This window comes from Lissotriton helveticus, chromosome 2_1, assembly GCF_964261635.1.
Source record: "Lissotriton helveticus chromosome 2_1, aLisHel1.1, whole genome shotgun sequence".
Classification (NCBI taxonomy): Eukaryota; Metazoa; Chordata; class Amphibia; order Caudata; family Salamandridae; genus Lissotriton; species Lissotriton helveticus.
The window spans coordinates 690,755,188-690,780,532 of NC_136059.1; the positions used below are offsets into that span (position 1 = coordinate 690,755,188).

The window sequence follows — 25,345 nt, forward strand, 5'->3', positions numbered from 1 at the left end:
TCTGTATTTTATAGCATCATTCATATGCCATATGTGATTGAATTAATGGTGGTACTCACAACCACCCCTTTTGCAAATCAGTTATGAAGAGAACCAGAGAGGTGGTACAGTTCAGGTCATAAATCATTGATACATTCCTTTATAACTTACAAAGTAAAAAACATGACTCTTTAAGGCACCCTTCTGTTTACAATTTTAAACGGTCACAAGAACTCTTTTATTTGTTGAAAGACTTTCCAACCCATATATGTGGTTTTGTACAGAGGGAAATGTATTTTGTGGCCACAAAGACTGATTCACACTGAAGTCTGCTATTTTGGTGGTAGAGTTGCACTACAGATAAACGTAAAATAAATGAATTCTCAACACGGCAAAACACAACTAAGGAGGATTGTGACCTTTCCACTTGGTGCAATTCTTGAGCTACTTATTCAGATTTGCCCTTGACAACACCTCTCCCTGTTCTACCCCACTTCCTTCTTGGGCTCTTTAAATAAAGGCTCTGATACTCTTGTCCATGAAACCAATCTTCAGTTCCAGAAACAAACAACATTCCAGCAGATTTCCAGGGACAGTTTTCTAGGGCCCAATTCTATAGCCATGAAACATCAGGGTGCAAATTTAGCAACTTAACTGCTACCTACATATCGCTTGACAATTTCCTCATGCTCATTGTCGTCCTCCGCGGTTCTGGCAGTAATGTCCGATATAGTGACAGCAGCGGACGCAGTGAGGGTGACCAACAGCACAAGGTAGCCTTCTCCTTCCTCCAGCGGCAGCTCTAGTTTGTGGGTGTGTTCTTTACTCAGGGTAGACAAGTCAACCTGGCACCTGAAAACAGCAAACTCTGGATGAGATGGAATATTTCACTGTTGCAATATCATATACACCTAGAAATGCGCACATATTTGTTGTCTATGATAAACTATGCAGTATATTTCTTTTCTTTCTCTCAATATATAGTTATACATTTGGCATTATTTATGATGTCATACACTTCCTTCATTATAAATACAACTGTTTAGAAATTTGGAGTTAAAATGCTCCTAATCTTACCTTTGAGAAAAGTAGGTGTTTCTTAGATTTATTAAATCAAGGATTTTGTAAGATCATCCCCTAGACATAAAAATATTGCCTATTCGCAGAGTAAATCCTAAACGTTAAAATATCTATTGGTGCTCAAAGGAGATTTTAATATTATCCAATTCAGTAACGCATGACTTATTGATTTGGAAAGGATGAAAGCTTGAATGAAGATATTGTGGCAGGAAGTAGGTGATCATATAAACTTCTAAATGCAGGTACGCAAACCTTTTGAGCGGTCCAGCAATATAATTTAGACTGATCGTAAACAGTCCAAATTTATCATTGTATATTCTCTTTCCATGTTGATGTATATATTCCCATGAAAGGTGATATTTTGAAATGTTTATTTAGCTACATAAGTCGACCTATATTGAATGTTATGATATCAAGGTCTTGGTTATGGTTTGCACGGTACGGGTGGGATGCAAACTCCAAACCTGTAAATTACTGGCACCGTGCAGTAACGACCCACCAGTATGGTGCAATTATGAGTTTAACCCTGGGGAACAGAGACTAACTGTACTAAGCCAGATTTACCAGGTGGTATTCGGCACAGTATTTTCTTTTCCATGGGGTTTAACATCTGCTTTAGTCAGATGGTAAATGTGAGGATGGGTTTTGTAGGGAGTGTGGTGGAGAGAAATAGATGAGGTAAAGGACATAAAGGGAGAATGCTGTCTGGAAGGGCGTTATATGCTCCCCGTTCCTTTCAACTCTTCACAGGTCATAATTGGAGCCCAAATGTTCATTCCTCGATTGAAGTGATCAAGATCCTAAATGTAATATCACATCTACAAAACCCCATCAGGCTCCTTGTGCTGCCAGCCTTTGCATTTTCCGTTCTGGAAACCTCTCCTGCCTTTCCTTTCTTCAGCCCCCTCCTGCTCAAAGATTACATTAATATTATAAGTAATGCACTTTGATCAAATGGCAACAACATAGGACAACAATTCCAAGAGGAAGGCCAGCAATGGTGAAATATCGATATTAATGCTTTTGAGTGACCATGCATGAGCCTCAGTGACTGACCGGGACCCGAGACTGAGCGAGGATGAATTATGAAGCCTGGTGAAATCAAGAGGAGCAGGAAGAGAAGGTCATCTATGGGCATCTATACCAAAAATTTGAATCTTAGATTATACATGTTCTCCATCATAACACAAACATTTTCTATCGATGATAAAATGGATCATATATGTATTCCTTTTCATAAACGTTACAATATTTGCATATGACAGATTTAGTTCTTGTTGTGCTTTGTAACCAGCAAACACTGCGCTAGTGGAGTAACATCACTGAGTGAAGTATGCTATTGGTTCAGCACAGACTGCACAGATTATTGCAGTTAACAAAATATGGCAACCTCTAATCTTCCTGTTAGATAGTTGAAACATTATCATGAAGCCAGAAAGTAGAAACGTTGGACCCGATGTACAATGGGTCAGCAATTCGCAAATTGGTCACAAACTGATTTATTACTGCTAAAAGAGCTTGTTCTAATGTACAAAATGCAGCAAAAGAATGATTTCTAACAACTCTATCAACTACACATCGAATCAAATAATCAATGAATGGATAATTTGCGCCAACTATTTGTGATTACTTAATTAGGAATTTACATTACCAAGTTGCGAATTTAGGATCAGAAGTACTAAGAAGCGGTCGTAAAATATGGGTCACAATTTGTGACCATTCGTTATGTGACTAGTGTGGTCCGACCTATGTACTAAAAGATCGACTCCCAAATAAGAGATTCCTAATGGGTTGTAACTCAACCTACCTCATGAATATTAATGTGGTAGGTCGCAAATCGCAACCTACTAGGAATCACAGTCATCATAGAGATGGTGGCCCGCTGAGGACAGCAGACCACCATGTCTGTGATTGCTTTTAAATAAAAACATTTTTTACATGAAACTCGTTTTCTTAAACAAAAATGGTATGCATTACCAAAAAATGAAAAGGGTAACTTTAGTATTTTAAGAGTCGCCCCTGGGACCACAGTCTAATCTTAAAAATATTTTCTCAACATTCACTAAGGGGAAGGTGTCCCCTTTGAGAAGGTGGTAAAATATTAATTGTTTGCATATGGAACTCAAAACATGAATACATACCACTGGGTTTGGTATTTGGAAGGGGAGACCTGGGGAATGCAGCCCTTTGTCTGGAGGGAGGGCACAGCCTACTCAAGCGTAAGAAGGGCCTTGCCAGTCACCGTCCTCTTATCCTGCCAGTAATGGCCTACCCAGGCACACCTAAGCTCTCTATTGTGTGTGGCTGGCTAGGAATACGACATAAAGCTCAACTGTCAACTACACCCAGTCATGTGACCCAGAGCCATGCTACAGGCTCTAAATGGCCAAGGCAGGAAAATGCCAACTTTCTAAAAGGGGCATTTCCAAAATTGTAATTTAAAATCAAACTTTGCCATAAGTTAGGATTTTTCATTAAAATTCCAAAGACACCAAACATAATTGGGTACCTGCTCCCATTTGGAAATTACTGCTTATTAAATATAGTAAGGTAACTCCAATGGTATTTCTTGTAGAAGTGAAAAACAAATGGGCCTACTCCAGGGGTGATTTATAAGCAGTAAAAAGGAAGGTTTGGGCCTTGCTAATGGTTTATTTAGCCAGATCAACATGGCAGTTTAACCTTCACATGCAGGCTGCAGTGGAAGGCTTGAGAGATGTTTAAAGGGCTACTTAATTGGGTCTGCGGCACAATCAGTGCAGCAGACCCACTAGTAGCATTTAATTTGCAGGCCCTGGGCACATTAAGTGTCAATTTCCTATGTTAACGGAATGTGACCCATTAATGTTGTTGTTATTGGTGTCTTGTCCAAGTTTTCACCCATTTCCTCCCTTAAAAAAAACTCTCCTTTCACATATAGCCTCTGTTTCTCCTGATGATCTGTGAGCTCCCAAAGTGCTGCAACTTGTGCCTGCCCTTACAGTAGCCTTCGTGGAGACGTTGTACGGTAAGAGTCATGAGTCAGGAGTGTTCCTCCAGTGCTGAAAGAGGATAACATCATCCCCCTCAAAAAGAAACTGAACGGGGACCCTGGAGACTTGAAAACCTTTTGCCCAATTTCCCTTCTGCTGCCATTAAATTGACACTGATTGCTGCAGTGTATTCTATTCGCTGCCATGTGGACTAGGGAGGTGCAGCTATCTTGGTTATGCTTGATCTCTCCTCTGCATTCGACACAATATCTCCATCCCATTTGGTGCAAATATTGTGACAGGCAGGGACTCTGTGTTGGATCATTTGGGATCTTTCTTGGAGAATAGAACCCTAACTGTCAGCTGCGGGGACTATAGGGTGAAACCCTTCCAGCTCACTTGTGGAGTTCTGCAGGGGTCCTCCCTCAGTCCCATTTTGCTTAATCTTTTTGTGGTCCTACTGGTAAAATTGGTGTGATCCTTCGGGTTTCAGATGCTGTCCTATGCGAATGATACCCAAATTATTGTCTCTATATCTGACAACGTGGCACTAGTGGTGGATAAATTTAAGCCCTGTATGACTGAAATGAATACCTGGATGAAGTATAACTGGTTAAAACTTATTGCCAAGGAGACAGATTGTGGAGCTTGCGGCTGATAACTCAGTGTGGTTTGAGCTCTGGTGGCCTGAGATTTGCGGCCCTTTACCCATTCCGGTGGTTGCCTAAAAAAATCTTGAAGTGATTTTTGATAACTCAGGAAAACAGGACGGTGAGCTCCTGCTTCTTCATTAATAAGATTCTGAAGAAGATTTTTCCCTTCCTAGGAATTAAGAGTTTCTGGGGTCATAGCCCTAATCACATCCTGCCTCGATTGCTATAGCACTCTATATTTAAATGTCAACCAGTACGCTTAAACTACAGATTATCCAAAATGCGGCTGCATGGGTGGTCTTGGATCTTCCTAAACACCTCTGTTAGGGAGGGATTGCGGTCATGTCACTGGTTACCAATGAGGAAACGGGTGATCTTCAAATCTCCATGCATGGTCTATAAGGTTCTGCACCAGCAGAGCCCATGACACTGGAGAAGCATATTTTACTGGTACTCTTCTAAAAGACAGCTTAGATCTGCAGTGCTGAGGAAGGTGACTTTTCCCAGGTTCCAGAATACTTGATGAGGCGGCCACGCTTTTTCTGTGGCGGCGGTCAGGTTATGGATCATTTTACCAGCTTGTATTGCAAGTCTTTATTCCTACTCCGTGTTTCACAAGCATCTCAAAACATGGTTGTTCTCTTAACCTTAGGATGTTCTTGTAGTCTCTTTTTTGGCGGTTTCCTAACTGAGGTTAGCACTTTGATGCCTTTTTGGCTCAACGCGCTCTATACATTCTAAATATAAATACAAAAATACAAATACTGACAAGTAAATTGAATATGCCAGTGGGGGATAAGCCAATGTTACCATTTTTTGAGGAGTGAGCACATGCACTCTATGACTGATCAGTAGTGGTAAAGTGCGCACCTAAGGCCGGCAAAAATGAGATCAGCAAATATGGAGGGTGAAGGCAAAAAGTTTGGGGGAACACCACCCTAAGACTGCCAGGTCTAACAAAAATCCTTTAACTTTCATTCATATTGAACTCAGTTATTGTGTTGTCCCTGTTACTTATTACTCTGCTAATTTTGATGGGTCTATTGTTGAGGAGGGTGGTAACTCGACTCACGATCACAAGATTAATGTTGCTGGAGCATAACCTCTGAGGTACATTTTGGGGTGACGTAAAATATCAGGGTGCATTAAAATATTGGTGTTCAACTCCCACAGTAGATAAAAGTGAGGACCAGCTATAGGCTCCTTATTACTTCCTGGGTACTCATTCCAGTTACGATCTATCTGGTGGAGCTCCAGAACTGGTGGACAAATGTAGAGAGATGTAGTGCGGCAGAAGATGGCCCCAGCAGCGAAAGCTTCTTCCCACTTCCGGCCACTTCCCTCTGGCCTGCAGAGAACCATGACAGGGGAAGGTGAATGAAGGCTGCCTTTGTTTCTTGCATGGGTCATGTCACAATGCCCTGCTGTGACAATAGCTGTTTTCCACAAGTATAATAGTACATTGCTGTGTCATCATAGGAGTGCGTAACAACCCGTCTATCCTATCGTATTCAAACACTGGTGGGCCATATATACAACATAAACACAATAACACTGCCTGCACTGAGGTTCCAGCCTGAAACGCCTGCTATTTTATGAACAGCAGAGCTCAGAGTGATCACCGCAACCGAAATCCGAATTACCGAGGGTAAGTGCTGATGAATTTAACGAAGTATCATTTCTGTATTTAAATATGTGTGTTTTTTATGATGTCTTTATTTGCAGCATATAATTACAACCCGCGAGCTGATGTTTTCATGATTTTATGCACTTGCATGCTAACTTATCGTACGATCAGTAATTCATGTAAATCAAATGAAAACATGATTAAAATAAATGCATACAATTTAGTCAGAGGTAAACCAGTGAACCGTTGCAGTTGTTTCCGCAGCAATCATGCCATGTGACAGGCCCGTGTTCTAGCTGCTCCTCTCACTGAGCTAAACATCTTGCAAAGTCTTTTCATAAAGCTGTCAGCTGACTCTGGAGGCAAGCATAATGTGATGACCGCAGGGTCAATAAACCGAGATAAAGGTGGCAGACATGAATAAATAGGTATTTAGAGCTAGGAAATAGACAATTATGAGGAGCAATGAGACCCCTTAAAATGGGCTCACAGCTATCTCACCTAGATAAAACTCATTACATTTTTGCACATGCGGTAGATCTGACTGTTAGAATTAATATGTGTTAACAGAATGCAAAGCAGTACAATGAAAGCACGTTGCATCATAGAAGGAAGAATTAACCAAAAACATGCATTTAAGGCTGTTAAAAAATCCTCTCTAAATTTCAGTCAAGGATATTATAATTTTGAGCACAGGTAGGTCCGACGTTTCAAGGTAAGACCACAAATTACGCTGTTTCGAGCTCATTTACTGTGTAGATTCTCATCAAACATGGCCAATGCAAAATTCACATTTAACGTCCATTGTTTTAAATACTGGTGTTAATCCTATTTCTAAGTGCCCTCTTCACACAAACACATATGAGATAAGTGAACTGAGGTGAGGTAGACATAGCTGCCAAGGTTTCCGAATGCTCATGTGTGACATTTTCATAATTTCAGTGTAATTATGAGTGAAATTCAACGACTATGAGTGACACTTTCTCGCGAGCAAAAATCAAGCAATGAAGATGAGGGAAACATATAAATATCAGGAATTACACCCATTGGAGCTACGAGAAACTCTGAGAAGATCTTAAAACTGCTGCAAAGAACCTTAAATGTAAGGGCATTAAGCTAGTAAAAAGCAGTAACTCACAGCTGATCTTCATAAAATACAGTTTGTGAATATGCATGGTTCATGTTCTTTTGCAACAACGAACTAGACAAACCACTGATCTTGCTGCAGCACTGCATTATTCACCAGAGTTATCCTGACATTTTTATTGTTGCATGAAAAATCCTGGCCCCACAAAGAAATCAGCTCCACTGCCAGTTGGGTTTAAACATATGTTATTTTTCTGGGCCTTTTGTAGAATCTTAACATGATTCTCTGTGAGAGGTAGTCATCCTACTGGCCTATCATGGTCCATTTTAACTCCATTCCTAACTTAGCTAGGGTGACTTCATTGGACCGTGAAGAAAATGCGAAATATGTGCATGCAGTATTGTGCGCAAAAGCAGCCTCATGGCAGCGAAGCTCATGCTAAATTAGCAAATGTCGACAATGGACCTATAAGCAATATACAGGGATAAACGTAACTTTGTTCAAGGGGCTGACCTTAACTTTGTGCAGACTGACTGCTTGCAGAGCTGCTCTCAGCTGTAACTGTAAGCTGGCTGAATGACGCGCTCCTAAATGTAAATTAAAATTAGGAAGCCATGGAGAAGAATATGAGTATAGTGAGTGACACTTGACTTACTCTGTGTAAGCCAAGAGCACCATTGACAGTAAGGGCCAGAAGTGACCACTCCCCCCGCACCCGCACCCGGGCAGTGCTGCGGTCCAGTTTGAGCGCTCAGACTGACTCAGGCGGCATTTGCTATACTGGACTGTAGGGCAGGACGGCTGCTGAGGCAGTCACGCACCACCACTCTCAGGCTGCAGTTTGGTCCCAATCATTAGGCCGGCCAGGCCACATGGTGCAAGCTGCAGTGGCGGGCTCCGGGTCACTGGCTGCCATAGAAACGAAACTATGCCGCGCCCGCCTGTATTGCCTATGGTGATTGGGCACATTAAATCATGAGACAGACTCGTGACGTGATGGCAGTGATTGTCGTGGTGTTAGGTGAAACATTGTAGCCTGCTGAGAGCTAAGCCATCCCCCAATCCTGCCACAAGCTGCCAGCTAAGAGCTCTGGCAGTCAGTGGAGGTGCTAAATAGCAGACAGCTGAGGCACTATAAATGCATGAAAATGCATTTCAGCGCAGTAATGCTGACCACCCCACTGAAATGTGTTAGTCTAATGCCTGATGTGTGGTACTTGGAAGGGCTGGGTAGATGCAGTCATTTTTCAAGCATCACACGATTAGTCCAGTGGGGAAGAAAGCACTAAAACTGAACTCTTCCTAATTCATAGACTACGAGGAGAGGCACATTTCCTCCAAGGCAATGGGGACACTTTGGGTACAAAAACTATGCTTTAATATGTTTTCCTCTTTGGGGCTGTGCTGTACAGTGCAGCAAAAATGCAGGTTGGAAAAATTGGCGAGTTTAAAGTTACTCCACTGTTGCACCTGCCTTGAGGAGGCATAATTTGTTTTACGCCAGTCCCTGTCTTCCAATATTAGTAGGTAGATAGGCATGTGCGTTAAGACCCATGGGTGGTTGCCTGTGAATGCCCATGTGCACCCATGGAACTGCTGTTGGTGCATGTGTGCTAACAAGATTTCTTTAGGAAACTGCCCAACGCAAATCCCGATTTAACACTTTGTGCTGAGTTTGCGTCATTTCGTGATGCAAACACAGTGCAAAGTTTTAGTAGATATTGGCCCAAGTTTATAGTCCTCGACTTTCGACTTTTATTTAACTAATAATTGAACTCAGGGATTTGCTGTTTGCTTCAAATGGACCCATTTTATTAAACCAAGTAACAATTATCAGTTACTTGTAAAGGGAACTGACAGTGCTGCTTATATTTCATCCTGATGACATGGAGAAATCTGGTGACCTTAGAGTGATAACCAGGACAGTTCCCAGGCTGTTAGCCAAAGACAAAAAGATGTGAGGAGGAATCTTAAAATGTTAACAAACTGTTGGGCCTTTGCCTTGCAGCCCCATGGTCTCGAGAGCAGTCACCTCTGGAATGCAAATTCAGCATGCAGTGCTTGTGTGACCCTGGCTTTGCACTAAATTGTATTCTGGTGTTCTTTCTGTATATGTGGGTTGGCAACGTTATGTCATGGAGGGAACAGTTCAATGTTGTAGGATGGATCTACATAATTGAACTTCATACTGCTTCCACAGTGTGTCACACTGCTGATGTGCAAATTGTTAATTATAGAATACTAGCACATCCACACTAGGAAAACGAAGTGCATGTAAAAGGCTTGGCCTGTCACAGCATTATGCTGTTTACTGTGTAGGAAAAAATTCCACAATGGATCGCATAATGAGTGGCTTTTTAATTCCAATGGGGTCGGTACCAGGAGTTTCTGGACCGAAGTATGAGATCTGTGCAAGCACCCCAGATAGCACCCAACATTTCCGGTGAAAGTGGGTCCTAAAATGAGGACTTCTCAGTGGTATTGTACCTGGCATTACAAATCCCCACCCCTGGAGTTCTCAGTACTGGTGTCTCCATGGGAGGGGAAAATCTGGCCCAGTTACCAGGACACTCATAATGAGGCCCGTGGTCCAGTACTAGACCACCCTTAATAAGAATACCAGCAACTGCATGTGCTACTGGCAGTACCTACAAGTAAATGAATTCTTAGGCTACGGTTCTTCCTTCATCCATCCCGTTTTGTTCCTGATCAACTATTCACCATTTCACATACAGTGGGTTAGTATGAGGGTGAGCGTGTGTGGGCAAGAATACAAGTTGCTGGCAGGCAGAGTGCTATTTAAATGTGAGGTGAGGGGAAGACTGCCCCTGCCTTCACTGGTCACAGACTATATCATACTCACGGACTGTAAGATTACTCCATCAAAATATAACCTATCAGCCTCTCAGACCTTTAGCTCGAGCTGTTATTTTTCACATTTTAGATGAGCTAAGAGAAGTGTTTCTCTGTCACTGCCGCTACTGACTGGTGCATCATTTTGCCTCTATGAATTGCTTGCAGTTCTGAGAAGGTATAATGAATGAGGGTACACTCAGCCAGCACACTTTTTATCACTTTTGTTTTTTCTTATCTCATGGCCATATTGTCTTGACTGGTATGCCAGTGTCGAAATTGCCTCCTAATTGCTTTTTACACATCATGCCGGGTGGCCCTTTTGAGGTCAAACCTTCCCAAGTGAATTTATAAATATCAATTAGGTATGTGTATGAGATGTTGGCACTTGATCAGAACTACCAATATCCCATTAGTACCAATAGTACACTACAGATAATACCACACCTTAAAAAAAAACACAGTTTCAAACATTACAACCACTAGCACCACCACCACCAATACCACCACCACCAATACCACCAGTAAATCTAATACTACTACCAGCAGTAATAACATCAATAATGCCACCATGGAGCAGGAGCCACGCCAGCGACCAAGATGGCCGCTTAGGGACTCGGCTCCGCCAACCCTCCTTTCCTGACTCTTTATCCTGGCCACCATCCTGAGCCCCAAACGTACCCCCTTGTGAGGGAGCTGCAGCGATGCCTGCAGGAGTTTGATTGAGCCGCCTGCAAGCTCCGACGGCATAGAAACGTCGTCACTGAGACCACGGCCTACTTCGTTGCGTAGCCGTGGCATCACGTGGTGGAGCCGAAGCCCGCCGGTGCAACAACATCAGCCACCGCGGGCCGGGTGGAGTCGGCCCAATCGCACAGTGAGCCACCGATGTCCTGAGGTGTGCGGCGGGCCCCCACAGCAGAATAGCGTAGCCGGGATGGAGGCGGGGTGGCATAGACACGGAGCTGCCCCCCTCCAGATCTACCTGATTGTTTTGCCGGTGGGAGCCCCGGTGGATTGGGGCCTGGGGGCTGCTCGGTGGGCGCTGTGATCGCGCCGTGTGGGTTGGACCCGTGCGTGGGTGGGGGTTTCCTCTCCCCCCCTTCCTCCTAAGAATCGGAGTGTGCCTGCTCCCCACCGGCCATTCTTAATAATATGCCTGGGGGAACTGGGCGCTGGGCAACGCGGCGACCCTGCCCTGGGACACTGAATGGTGGCATGGCTCTAGAGGGCATAAACTGTGTGGCCCACGTGGGAGATAATTGCTGCTGGAGGCGATGAGGAGGACCGCGCTGGCGAAACAATAGCGGTACTTCCCCTTGCTAGTATCCTGCGTGTGATCAGAGGTGGAGGAATGCTGCGGAGGAAGACCCCGAGACCCACCCGGAGGGAGAGACGCCTGAGTGCCAGCAGAAGCAGCCGGGGAGAGTGGTGAGGTGCTGAATTAGATATTAGGCAAAGAATCGCCCAGGAGAGATGTGGGAAGTGCCGGCTGGTCAGTGAGGTTTACCCCGGTGGGGGTAGTAGTCGCTGCAATCCCTTTGTGGCATGAGCCTTGCCTGTGGGGGAGAAACTGAAGCGGTGCAGCGCCCCTGGGTAATGTTACACATCCCCGGGAGTCGGACAGTCTAAAGGGAGTGACCTGGATTGGCGACTGGATTCGGCCTGGTGGAGGCGAGTGCGTTGAGACTGGAGTCGGCCCTTTGTTTGATAACTGGAGCAGGCGGTGTAAACCCGACTCCAACAACAGGGGTGGAGAAGAAGCACGCATTATTGGAAGGCGATATGGCGCCAAGAGCCGACTCAGATAAATCCCAGCCCAAGTCCACTAGAGGTGCCAGAAACATCCAGTCCAACAAATTGGATCGTTACACTCTACCTAAAGGGTTCCCGATGGATTCGAAAAAGGGCCCGTGGGGGGTGGGGGGGGCGGAGGACGCTCCTACTGGCGGCGAACCGACGTATACGGGTCTCATGGCAGCCATCGCTGGAGTCCAGACATCCCTGGGCCAGAAGATGGAGGCCTTGGACAATAAGCTCGATACTGTCACAATTGAGATGGGGCTGATAAGAGCAGACCTCACAAAAGCAAGTGAGAAAGTCAAATCGCTAGAAGTCAAAACAGCCAGCCTCATAGACGATGTGAACTTGTTAAAGCAAGAGGTGGGTGATCTTAAGGCTTCAAGGGTTCTCACTGATCGCAAGCTCGATGATTATGAAGGAAGGGCGCGGCGCAACAACGTTCATATACTGGGGGTGCCAGAGAAGTCGGAAGGACAAACTCCGGATCTATTTGTGGAAAATCTCATTCTCAATCACCTCAAACCTAAGGGTCTTAGTAATTTCTTCACGGTCGAACGTGCCCACAGAGTCCCGGGAGGTAGACCTAGACCAGGGTCTCCCCCCCGTCCTATGATCGCTAGAGTTCTGAACTCTCGGGACAGAGATGTGATCCTTTGGACGGCATGAACCGGAGCTCCATTGAAATTTAAGAATGCGACTCTCTCCTTTTTCCCGAACTTCACTCAAACGGTGCAAAAGCAAAGACAAGGCTTCCTGGTGGTGAAGAAGAAACTGAGAGACAAGGGTTTAAAGTACGCCATGATGTTTCCGGCCCACCTCAGGGTGAAACTCAATGGGAAGGCCTGGTTTTTTGACAATCCTGATGTGGTGGCTGACTGGTTGGATAGTACCCACATGCCTGGTACTGAGAATCAAGACCAAGATGAGGCTGAGGAACAATGAGTTCGTTAATATGGAACTTAATGGGGTTTAAATTGTCGTAAGTTGCTGCGGGGTTGAATGGGGCGTGTAAATAGATCCCCTGTTTAGCTATGTTTTGTATTATGTCGGTGAATTAAACAGTACAGGGGTGGAGATGAGGGGGTAGGAGGGGGGGGAAGGGGTGGCGGGTCTACTCGTTGGCCCTCCTCTGTTTTCTACCTTTAGTTAACCCTAGATTAGATTGGGGGTGACAGGCACACTGCTAGTTGGGGATTAGCGTTAGCTACATGCAGGGGTTCAGGGTGGGGGTGGAGGGCTCGGTTTTGTGAGTCGTTTTGTGTACTGGTTATTTTTCTGTTTATTTCTTTTTTCTTTGCATCAGGTGACAGTATCCTATTTCTATGTTAGTGGTGTGGGGTGAATGTCGCGTGCTAATCAGGGATCGGAGATGAAAGTGTTGAGTTGGAACGTCAATGGGCTGGGTGACAAGATCAAACGTGGGATGGTGAATCAGCTAATTAGAAGGCACTCCCCAGAGGAGGCGTTGTTGCAGGAGACACATCTTGTTGGAAATCAATGTATGGCCCTGCATAGAGGTGGATACAAGCTAGTAGCACATGCTTGGTTTACATCTGGTTCTAGAGGGGTTGGTATCCTGCTCAAAAACTCCTTCCCGCTTGATTTACAGGCTACATGGTCAGACCAGAGGGGCAGATATGTAGGTATTTCGGGGCAGCTAGGGGGTAGGACAGTCACCTCCTTATCCATATATATGCCGCCGGGCCTTCAGTCTGACACCTTTAAAGATCTGAGCTCTATCTTTCTGACCCTGCCTTTGGGTCTCCTGGTTCTGGGGGGTGACTTCAATGCCGTACTAGATGGAGGAATGGATAGATTCCCACCACGTACACATGCGACATCACAGAAGTGGCTCCCTGATTTTCTCGAATCACTGGGACTGGTAGATAGCTGGAGAGTGCGTAACCAGACTCAGAAAGGCTTCACTCATATCTCGGCCGCACACAATAGCATGTCTAGATTGGACTACAAGTTGGTTCCAGCGGCCATGGCACACACAATTAGAGAGGCAAGATACCTGGGGAGGGGCATTTCTGACCATCCCCCGATGTGGTTGCAACTTGAGATTGGACAGTCGGCAGTGGGTAGAATTGCTCCGATCAATGCATGGCATTTGAGAGACCCTGCCACAAAGAAGGAGGTATGCCAAGTATCGGAACATTATTTTCTGGAAAATCTGGGCACGGTCGACTCAGCACAGTCCCTGTGGGAGGCATATATGGTATTATTGCGGGATGCGGTCTCCTCTTTGATTGCCGGGAAAAAGAAGGTGCACCAGGCCAAGGTGGTCAAAGTGGAGGCGGAAGTAGTAGACTTGGAGAAAAGGGTGGCCGACATGGCGACTCAGGCGGACATACATTTGTTGAAATTGAAACAAGATGAATACCAGGGTCTCTCTAGGGAACGGGCAATTGCACAGAATAATGATGTGCAAAGTCGAGTGTATAAACACAGGGATAAGGCCGGTAAGTTAATCGCTTGGTTGGAGCGTGGAGAATGAGCTTCTCGTCTGGTGCCAGAGCTAGAGGGGTCGGGACCTGAGAACGTCACAGACCCGCAGGCAGTGGCAGACACCTTCTCTGAGTATTATAAAGAAGTGTACACCTCAGCGAATGGTTTTACCGAGACCGAGAATGGAGAGATGATTAGAGATATATCCATGCCTAGCCTCTCAGAAGAAAATAGGAAATACTTAAACTCACCCATTACAGATGACGAAATTGCACAAGCAATTAGAGGTTTCAAGTCCGGGAAGGCGACGGGTCCTAATGGATTGCCTATAGAATTATATAAACTGAATGCCAATTAAATCGCTCCACATATCCGTGCTATGTTCCTGGAAAGCAGAGACCTGGGACAATTGCCATATGATCAACGGGTGACAAATATAGTAGTCATTCATAAAATAGGCAAGACTAGGACGTCCCCTTCCTCATAACGCCCTATTTCGCTTCTTAATGCTGAACCCAAGATACTGGCAAAGTTGCTCGCCACTAGGTTGGTCGAGGTCATCCCAACTCTGATACATCCCGACCATTCTGGCTTCATGCCACGTCGGAATACAGCCCTGAACCTGCGGAGACTTCATGGGATTTTGGGCAGCTCTCTGAAAATACTGGAACCGTCGGTCTTGGTGTCCCTAGATGCCACCATGGCATTTGATCGAGTTGAATGGGCTTACCTATTTACGGTTCTGACTAAACTAGGTTTTGGCTCGGAATTCATCGGGTGGGTTAGATTGTTTTATGCCGTTTCTTTGGCCAGAATGATCGTAAATAACTGTAAATCAGCCGACTTTGCCCTTCGAAGGGGCACGAGACAGGGATGTCCGTTGTCCCCACTTCTTTTCGCGCTATCGTTGGAGCCGCTGGCGGCGTGGGTCCGGTGGGACCAGTCGATAAGTGGACTGCAGTTGACACCAGACTGGGAGGATAAAATTTCGCTTTATGCAGATGATATCTTGTTGTATCTCACAAAACCCAGAGTGTCCCTGAGTAATTTCCTAGATGTACTGACGATATTTGGCAGATATTCCGGGTTCGCAATAAATTGGACGAAGTCAGTGTTGTTTGTCATATCCAGTGATCCGCCTGTGGTCCCACAGGCGTGCCCTATAAAGATCGAACTAGTGAGATTTAAGGACCTAGGCATATATATAACATTGGATCCAAAAGCGAGATATGCTAATAATTTAGAACCCCCCTTTAGCCGGCTTAGATGGGATGTGGAACGATGGAGAGCTCTCCCCATCTCATTGCTTGGAAGGGCGGTTCTGTTCAAGATGATGGCCTTGCCCCGGTTTTTATACATAGTCCAAAACTCCATAGACCCGGTCCCTTTTACTTATTTCAGGGAGATTGAGATGCTCCAGCGGCAGCTTCTTTGGGACGGCAGGGCTCGCATTGCCTGTGTCACACTTACTCTTCCTTGGTATGATGGTGGAATTGGACTGCCGGACTTGAAGAAATACTATTGGGCCGCTCTTCTTGCCGCAGTGAATCACGTGATCTATGGCCCACCGGGAGACCCTGGCTTTGCCATGGACCGTGGGCCGGCACCAGGTGGAGACATAGTCTGAGCATTATATGCCAGACCGGGGGGATTTACACTGTCAGGTTCTACGGCACATGCGGTGCACGTCTGGCAGGCGGCTACCAGCGGTTTGGGATGGGAGGGGAAGCTGACGATGGCAACCCCACTGTTTAATTTGGAGAGGCTTGGGAGCCTGTGGCAGACCAAGGGGTTTGACAAGTGGGACCTTATTGGAATCAGTCAGATCAAAGATATGTGGGGGAAGGGCTGTGTGCAAGCCTTCGAGTCTCTCCAAAACAATATAGCTTGCATGACAATGAACACTTCCGATACCGGCAGATTAGACACGCCCTTCTCGCCCACATGCCGCCGGGCACAGAACCTCCAGAGGCTTCCTCCCTTGAAGACCGAGTCCTTGATGGGCACCTCCCTGAAAAGACCGTTTCACTGATCTATAAGAAACTAATCAATAACATGGAAAATCCACTTGGTAGTATTAGAGCTGCGTGGAGTGCGGATGGATTGGAGTTGGATGATGAAGATTGGGTAGAGGCGGGCTCTTCCCCAAAAGTGGTTGTGGTTCAGATGAGGCTTAGATTGGTGCAACTTAAAATCCTACATAGATCATATGTTACAGGGCCCAGGTTGGTTAAAATGGGGAGAGTGACAAGCGGAGACTGTAGGAGGAGGTGCGGTGAATTGGGTACTTTCATACATATTTTATGGCACTGTGATGAGATACAAACCTATTGGATGAAAATACATGATGTTATGGGAGAAGTGCTGGAGGAGGTGATACGACCGGAAGCCCGTAGATGCATATTGAATGTGTGGGAACTCACGGACTTAAACGGCTATCAGAAACAGTGGGTGACGTTGGCATGTATGATGGCGAAGCGTAAAATTGCTCAATTGTGGGGAGCCAGCCAATCACCCCAGCCTGCCAAGTGGGCTCAGGATCTAGAATGGTGCATGTTTAGGGAGAGGGCGGTATATGTGGCTAGGGATTGTCCTGAGAAATGGGGGAAGATTTGGGGGGCTTGGAATAGCCACCGCGGCGATTTATGTACACCCCGAAGACACTGAGAGACGGTGCAACGCTGGAATCCCCGTGATCCCAAATACTCTGTACACAGTAACTACTATTTAGCACGATTGACAGTATTAACCCTGCCATGTTGTCATGATTCGCTCGCCCGATGCTTTTATATTGTTATGTTGTTCTTTTGTTTAATAAAAAGATATTTAAAAAAAAAATAATGCACCATATTTCCTTTTCCCTCCAACCCATCATAATATTTGATTAGTTCGGTGAGAAGCAAATGCCCATTACGGTGCCACATCGTTGATGAAAGAGCTTGTGGTTGAACAGGAAAACATTGTTCATCAGACATGGTTCGATCATCGTTAGAAACATTTTAGAAGGTTGTAATTAGCATTTTTATCAAAGATTGAGACAACTAGAATCTCAGAACAAAGACACCGACTGGCCTAAACAACGATGAGGACACTTTTATACATTTATAGATCATAAGTATTGGTGAGTCATGTTGACAACCGTCAAGTCTAGACATTATGAAAATCAAAATGATTAGAGGGTTCATTGACCGCAGTACTATACCATCAATTGCCGCATGCCAACTATATGGTTGATATTTGGAGTGAACTGATACCAAATCATAACAACAACTGATAATCAATAATATTATTACTTTTACATGCTAACGGTACCATATCATCAATTGTGGCATGCAAACAAACCCCTAGTACTAACTGCAATGTACAACAGACGTAATTTATGACTCTGTAAATGTTGTTTCCATAAAATGTTGAATTGTGATAACCAACATCCTGATAACGGTGTTAAATAATGATTTTTGACTACAACTCCTATCATGCTTTCTAATGGGCTAATGATGGAGGGGGTATATATAGAATGAGGAGACTCACCTAACGTGAAAAGACTCTATGAGGTCGAAACGTGTTGGTGGAGTAGTGGAGTTCGCTGAGTGCCGCGTCTCTTTGTATGTATGTATATATATATATATATATATATATATATATATATATATATATATATATATATATATATATATCTTGTAAAACAAAGACCAGCGCTTTGAAGCTGCACTCGAACTCTGGATGTTTGCATCAACTTCAATTTAGAATTCACGCACCACCTTGAAAATATGGTATAAGTCACACACCCCCATACACAGTCTTGTCACCTCACTCGCCACATTACATTAACGATAACTCACCCATCTCCATGCACTGGTTACACAGATCATCATTACATTATTTAAAGCTTCTGAAATTATAGCATTTACAACAACACTTATAACATCTGAAATCCCATATTTTGTGAGAACACAGTGTATAGTAGAGTGGTCATTTATAGTTAATGTTGAACTGTAAGTTGCGGCCACCATTTGAGGACTAGGGGTCGGCCATAAATTTCACTCCTCTGGTGGAGTTTTGCCCATTCCATGTTACGCTTGTCACGCAGAGTGCCGGGAAAGCTCCTTTGACCTCGTTTGACCTCCATTTACACCATGGGCATATCCATCCCTTAGGTAGTCTGCTCGGATTATCTGGCCATCCTTCAGAGCAGTACCTCCCAAAGTAGCTGACTTCTTGCTCTTATCAGTTCGAAGGCTCATCGGTATGATGTTTGCCAACCAATAACCACTTGACTAGAATCAAAATAACTTCTCAAGATGTAAACTCTATCCTGCTGTTTCTACCTCCTCACTCAAGAGAATAGATTGGTTTTGGAATATAATCTTTTTCCATCTACCTACATTTTCGATATCGTAAAGTATGATACTTCCACAGTTAGCAAATGATATCCATCAGTCAATGGATGCCAGCTGACCACTTTCAGTTTGTTGTGTAGCATCTTTTGCCTCCCTGTAGCTGCTGCAATTCGGTATTGTTGGGTTGTACAAAATAATATGTTAGCAAACGATGACTGCTGCAGGAAAATTGCCAAGGCTTGTGATTGACACTGATGAGCAAGGTGGAAACAACAATTTTGTATATCCCTTGTGAAACCAACTTTCCATAACAGTAATAAATACTAAACGTGTGGTTTTGAAATGAACCAATATAGAATAGAATGCACATACACAAATATACGTGGGATACTAATTTGCATAAAATTGCCAAGCATTATTTACTAATTTGTTGTATATTGTGTCATAAAAAGTACGCATTTGTTGTAATCCAATTGAGAATTGCATGAATTTGCTTTTGTCTGTTTATTTGTGGCATAATTCATGAAGATTGGTAAGTCAAATCACGCATATGTGTCGCTTTAAGCTAGGTAAATACTAACTGGGATATCATTAGAAAAGGGGGAGGTAAACAGAAAGAGCTTTATTTCGTAAATTTACGTTTATTTGTGTTTGTTCTGCGATAGTTCCTAAATTGAGGCCTATGTGAGCCAACAAAGATGGACTGAAATTCCAAGATGGCGGTAGAAGTGCGCATGCGCAAGATCGAAGATGCGAGCTGCCTGTGACTGAGCAGTATGGGTCAAGGACAGCGTGGCCTACTTCATGGGGCCCAAGCCAAGTTTGTTGAAGTCAGCAAGTTGACTCGTGGGAAAAGAACATCGAATAACAATTTAAAGGACACTTCGAAGGAAGTAAACGTTTGGACAATGGCACTACTATTTTTCGTGACATAAGGATGACTCCGCACAAATTGAACAGTAAAACGATGAGGTGATGCTCATCCAACTCTAAATTGACCAATCGCGGACATTCTAGGACTTAAGAGTTACGAATTTAGATAGATAAGTTAGTGAAAAAGAGTATAAAAGAGGACATTTGGGACATTGAAGGGAGCTCACTTTTTGACCTGATCTTTGCACCCCGAGATGCTGTCGGTCTGCGCAATTTTTCCTATGGTGCAGGGACTTTTTCTGAACTTTAACTTTTGAATGGGTGCGAAGTCCTTTGAGAAAGACAGAGAGGTTTTCGTTGGGAACTATTCCATTCTATGCTGATGTCTGCGTCTCTATATCTGGGTAACATATCTCCAACTTATTTTTCTAAACTATCATGCTAATAAATGAATGTTTTACATTTTCATCTTTCTTTCAGAATTATTAATGCATAATTGAATTATTTTCTTCTAGGAAAACGTAGAGATCATGCTAGGAGATTTATTCTCAAAATAAAAATTAAATAAATGGAGAATTAAGCAGGTCTTGTTGTCCTTTAGTTAACTTTTACTAGGTGATCCATTAAATAAATGAATAGTGGGGGGTTTTAAAACCTTTCTTTAAGAAACCCATGGTATTAGAAATAAAACTGCAGTTGTAAATAATGTATAAAATTGAAGTTTAGGCACTCCGCTATTGCACCACGACTCTCCATTTGGATCTTCACTGAATCCTCGGAGCAGAGTAAATGTGTGAATGAATGAAAGGGAAGAGTAATGGGCCCAGTTGTGAGAAAATAGTAAGTAGCTCCGCGGGTTAAGGTGATGGTTTATGAAGAATTTTGGGAGCCGCACTGCACCAACACTCCTCTCAATGCTGTGTGTGACTCTGATGCACTACCAGTTTTGATAAAGTCTTGCTAACACCTTTTGATGATCTACGTAGAGTATGACTCTTCTGTTTTAAGGGACATATGGCAGTGGGTGAACAGTAAATGTATCTGAAGAACATGATCTGCTCTGGAATGGCACACATGTGTGAATCTGGCTCACTCTCTAACACAAGTGACTTTGAGGTCTCAATGAATTGTACTTTGCTTGTGGGTTTAATGATGTGAATTTCTGTCTGTTGCTTTAGGTGCATACTCCATCATTATCTAGATTCACACTTTCCAACATCATATATTGAATAAATCCTATGAAAAATAATCACTAAATAATTGCTGAAAACCATAAAAATTGGTAAAATTAAAGCACCATGTCTGTTTTTATTTCTGGGTTGCTACAAGCTCTGGATGGCTCTGCTACCCTGCCCTGTGTTGTTTCCCTCTGGTTTCTGCAGTTTTCCCTCACTGTACCTGATGATCATGCAAGACCACTGAGTGTTCTCCCTGTTATCTTATTTCAGATCACAGAGCATGCAATAAGCCCTTTGTAGTTGATGTGAGCCTACATCATCCCTCACCCTGTTGTGCTACATGAAAGCCTGAGTGCCCGATATAGTTGGTTCTAGAAGGTTTGAGGAGTACCTCAGCTTCAACGTCTTGCCTGGTAATTCAGAGAGGTAGCTATACGAACTTGTCCTGATTTAGATAGAACCACTGACCAAATCTTCTAAATATGTCCTTCATGAGATATTCACTTTTGAACCCAAGTACTTTGCCTCCAGTCTGTTTTTGCTGTTATTGGTGGCCCTGGACCTGCGGACACCTTCTGCACTGGAAGTTTTTAACCATGATAGGTGGTTTCAAGATATAGGGGATTAAACAATTTTGCATTTGGGTATACTGGTATCAGAACCAGCTGTATTTCTCTGTGCGTAGCCAGTAGACTAATGGCCTCTAGTTGACTGTTGCTTGTGACCGGACCCCAGGCATTGAACACTGCTCCTACATCCCAAATGATTACCCGTTTAGCTCTCTGAGGCACGGTAGACCTTTCATTGATTTGGGAGGAGGATCCACATGTGGAACTTTGGGCTCACAGGAGTTTTGTGACAGGTGCACTAAAACTTCATAATGCCCAACAATGGCTACCAAATCACTGCTGTGCAAACAGGAATACATTTTTGCTTTTGAAGTGTAGCAAAGTGAACTGTCACCCCTGTGAAGAGTATCTTTCCGATACTGTGATACTGTTTCTACTGTTTCCCTGGTCCTTTCACTAAGGACAATGGTCGATGTTTGGAGACTCCATACTTTGTGGCTTCCAAAAAATGTTAATTAAAAACATTGTAGCTAGATTTAAACAGTAAATATCTTCGCGCATAAACACTATAATAGTGTTTGGCATCATGTCTCTGACCAGGAATGAGCGTGAGACCTCTAGTTTTCTTTCTTAATCATTATTATTTCAGGTGCATCATGTTAGTTTAGGAGTAAACAATGTATTTTATAGTCAAACACCAACATTACATTTATTTATTAAGGGATGTTTCTGGGATTTAGTGTCTTTCAGTGTCCACCCTACCTCGCCACCTCACCACCTTAAGTGAGCCTTGTCTACTGGGTCATTTCAGTTTGGTGTACACCAGTGGTAAAAAAACAGCAGTCATTGTTGCAGTAGGAGCCCAATAACATTGGATTTCCCTGGGACCCCATGGACCAGTTCTTCGACCAGGTGAAAAAAATGTTTTGAGTTGCAGAAGAAAGGAAGATTTTAGTTTAACTCTGAAAGGCAGGGGCCACTCGATTTCAATAACTGTACATGACACTGGTCAACATGTTTTCATAGGTGTGCAAGATGGGAAACGGCCACTACAACCTGGCCGTTTCCACGAATACCTTAACCTTGCATGCAGTACAACGCATGCGTGGTTACCAAGAAAGCCTTTACCACGCATACCTTTACTACGAGGTATGTAGTAAAGGCATATGTGGTAAAGGTTAAAAGTAAAAAAAGGGGGCTTTGGGGGGTCTCCCCCCAAAAAAAATCTCACCAGAAGTAACGTCCGGATATGCAGGCAATTAGCGTCGTTTAAGAGAAACGGCAAAAAACTTCCGCTTCCTCTTAACGACGTATGATGTCACAACGGAAGAATTCGAGGAAAAGCTAATGCGTAGAAATACCATTCCGTTGTAACGCATGCGTGGTAAAGGCATGCGTTGCAATAGAATGCGAAGTAAGAACATACAACCGTGCAAGACTGCAGTTAGCTAAGTTTCATCGCTGTGCAAGGGAGTTTTCAAAGGAGTTTAATAGCTGAGCTAGGCAGTGGTCAACTGGGTTTCATAACTGTGCAAGGTCATGGTCGCCTGAGTTTTATTGCTATGCCTAGCAGTGATCAGTTGAGTTTCATAACTGTGCAAGGCAGCGGTCAGTTGGCTTTTACAACTGCGTGAAACAGTGATCAGCCGACTTTCCTAGCTGTGCAGGGCAGTGATCAGGCAAGTTTCGTATATGAGCAAAACTGTGGCGTGTTGAATTTCAAGCTCCATGACACACTGGTTGGGTGAGTTTCGGAGCTGTGCATTACAGTTGAGCCCGGTATTTCACAGCACTGCAAGATATTGGTAAATTGAGTTTAGTAACAGTGCAAAGTCACATCAGTTCATATATCAAAAACATTCATCACACAGCCCAATATAGGTTTCTGATCCTTATTGCACAACTAACAACGTTTAACACTGCTACACAGAGATCAAACTTCCACAGTTTTTTCAAATGAATAAACACTCCTATATGAGATCTAATCAGTGGTTGAATAAAGATGGTCTCAGAAAGCACTCCGGGCTGAGAATATAAATGACAGAAGAGAGTAGAGTGCATAGTGCTTAGCTTTGATGAATCATCACAAGGGCAATTTGGCATGGTTGTGCACCAACCAACATCTTTGGGAAAAGGCACTAATAATAGAAGGTTAAAGTGAAACCTGGTAAGCAAGAACATACTTTTTGAGATCAGATAAAATTCACAGCCCAGCGATAATTTGATGGAGTTATAGTTGGCACGACTATTTAGTTTGTCAAAATTAGCCTGGTGGAGGCTACGCTGTCTTTCCCTGACTATCTCTTTCATCAGGGACGTCACAATTGACTTTATACCGCTCGGGTTAAGATATAAGTCTGCTAGACCCAGATCCGTGAACCCCTCTTTGACATACTTGATCCAAGGGACCACCAAATCATGATCCAGGGAAAGAAAATCTTCCAGTGCATCTTATGAAAGTGAAGCCCCTTTTTACCTCAAATTCTGACCCTGAGTAACAGAGGACCCAACTTCATCCTGTCCTCCAGGAGATACAGACCCACCTCGGAATGACACATGAAGGATGGATTGGCTTGGGGAACTTGTTCTTGACCTTATCAAATGGGCCAGCACCTTTACACACCCACACTGCAGCTCCATACAGGGCTACAGAAGTGCTCTTGCTTTTGTAAATGCTGATCATCTCGCACAATGGCTTATGCCCTACCTGGCGTGCTAAGGTGAATATTGCCTTCACTGCTCTTTGGGACTGAATCACCCTATTGGAAAATAGACTGTGCCAAATAAAATTATGGTCAAGAGAGATATCCAAATAATTAAAGGTCTTGACCTTTTGAATTTCCGTACCTCCCAGATAGAACGTTCGAGTTTTACTGAGATAGGTTTGTAAATCAAGTCCCTCCATAAAACTGTAAAAAGAGTCTATAAGACATTGTGGGCCCGATGTAGGTAATCCTAGATTACCGATTCTTAAATACCGAATCATACCGATTCGGTATTTAAGAACAGGTAAATGGGATGTAGGTAATTTTTCTTAAATAATTACCGAATCGGTAAGTTTCGGTAATTACCGAATCGGTATTTACCGATTCGGTAATTACCGAATCAGTATTTACCGGTTCGGTAATTGCCATTCATTCCTATGGGCCTGGTGGCCCATAGGAATGAATGTCAAATGCCGAATCGGTAAATACCGATTCGGTAAATGGGGAAACATTGAAGGGTGGCAGGGTGTCACTTTGACACCCTGTTGCACCCCTCAAATGTGTATGGGTGCCCATGTTGCAGACATACATGCCCTAAGGGGCATAAAGCCCTAAGAGGATACAATTTAAGGCTCTGGTCCTAACACACAGAGCCTTACACGACTCCGGTCCCTCCTACATCAAGAAGAGAGTGGCCTTCTACATTCCCCGACGTTCCCTTAGGTCTGCTGCCCAACGACTGATGGCAATCCCCTATTTCCGTCGAGCTAGGATGGGCGGCCAGTCTCTTTCGGTTAAAGCAGCCATCCTTTGGAATGCCCTCCCGATAGCGCTGCGCCACACTCAGGACCTAAGATGTTTTAAAAAATTACTCAAAACCCACCTTTTCAAACAGGCCTACTAATTCACTTTCTCTCTCGCCATTTGTTTAAGACTGCTTTGCGCCAGGATACTCAAGAGTAGTTGTGCGCGTTACAAATCACAATATAACATAACATAACATAACATAACATGGCACTGTTGAAAAAGCAAAAAAAAAGCTTTTTCTAAGGTTTTCATTATTTACCACCAACTTCTAGTTGGTGGTAAATAACGAATCCTAAGATGGGAAAAGCACTCATTTGAGTGCTCCCTACATTTCAGATTCTGTAATTTACCAATTCGGTATTTTTAAG

The 25,345-nt window shown here is 43.8% G+C and overlaps 1 protein-coding gene across 3 annotated transcripts in view; it reads right to left on the reverse strand.

The window, feature by feature from the left end:
• Positions 1 to 25,345, reverse strand: part of MCTP1 (multiple C2 and transmembrane domain containing 1) — a 2,466,151-nt gene that overhangs the window by 911,271 nt on the left and 1,529,535 nt on the right. For all 3 annotated transcript variants that reach the window (XM_078675397.1, XM_078675396.1, XM_078675394.1), the window contains one exon: positions 645 to 831. In XM_078675397.1, coding sequence (XP_078531523.1) covers positions 645 to 831 — 187 coding nt within the window. The remainder of the gene's footprint in view (positions 1 to 644; positions 832 to 25,345) is intronic.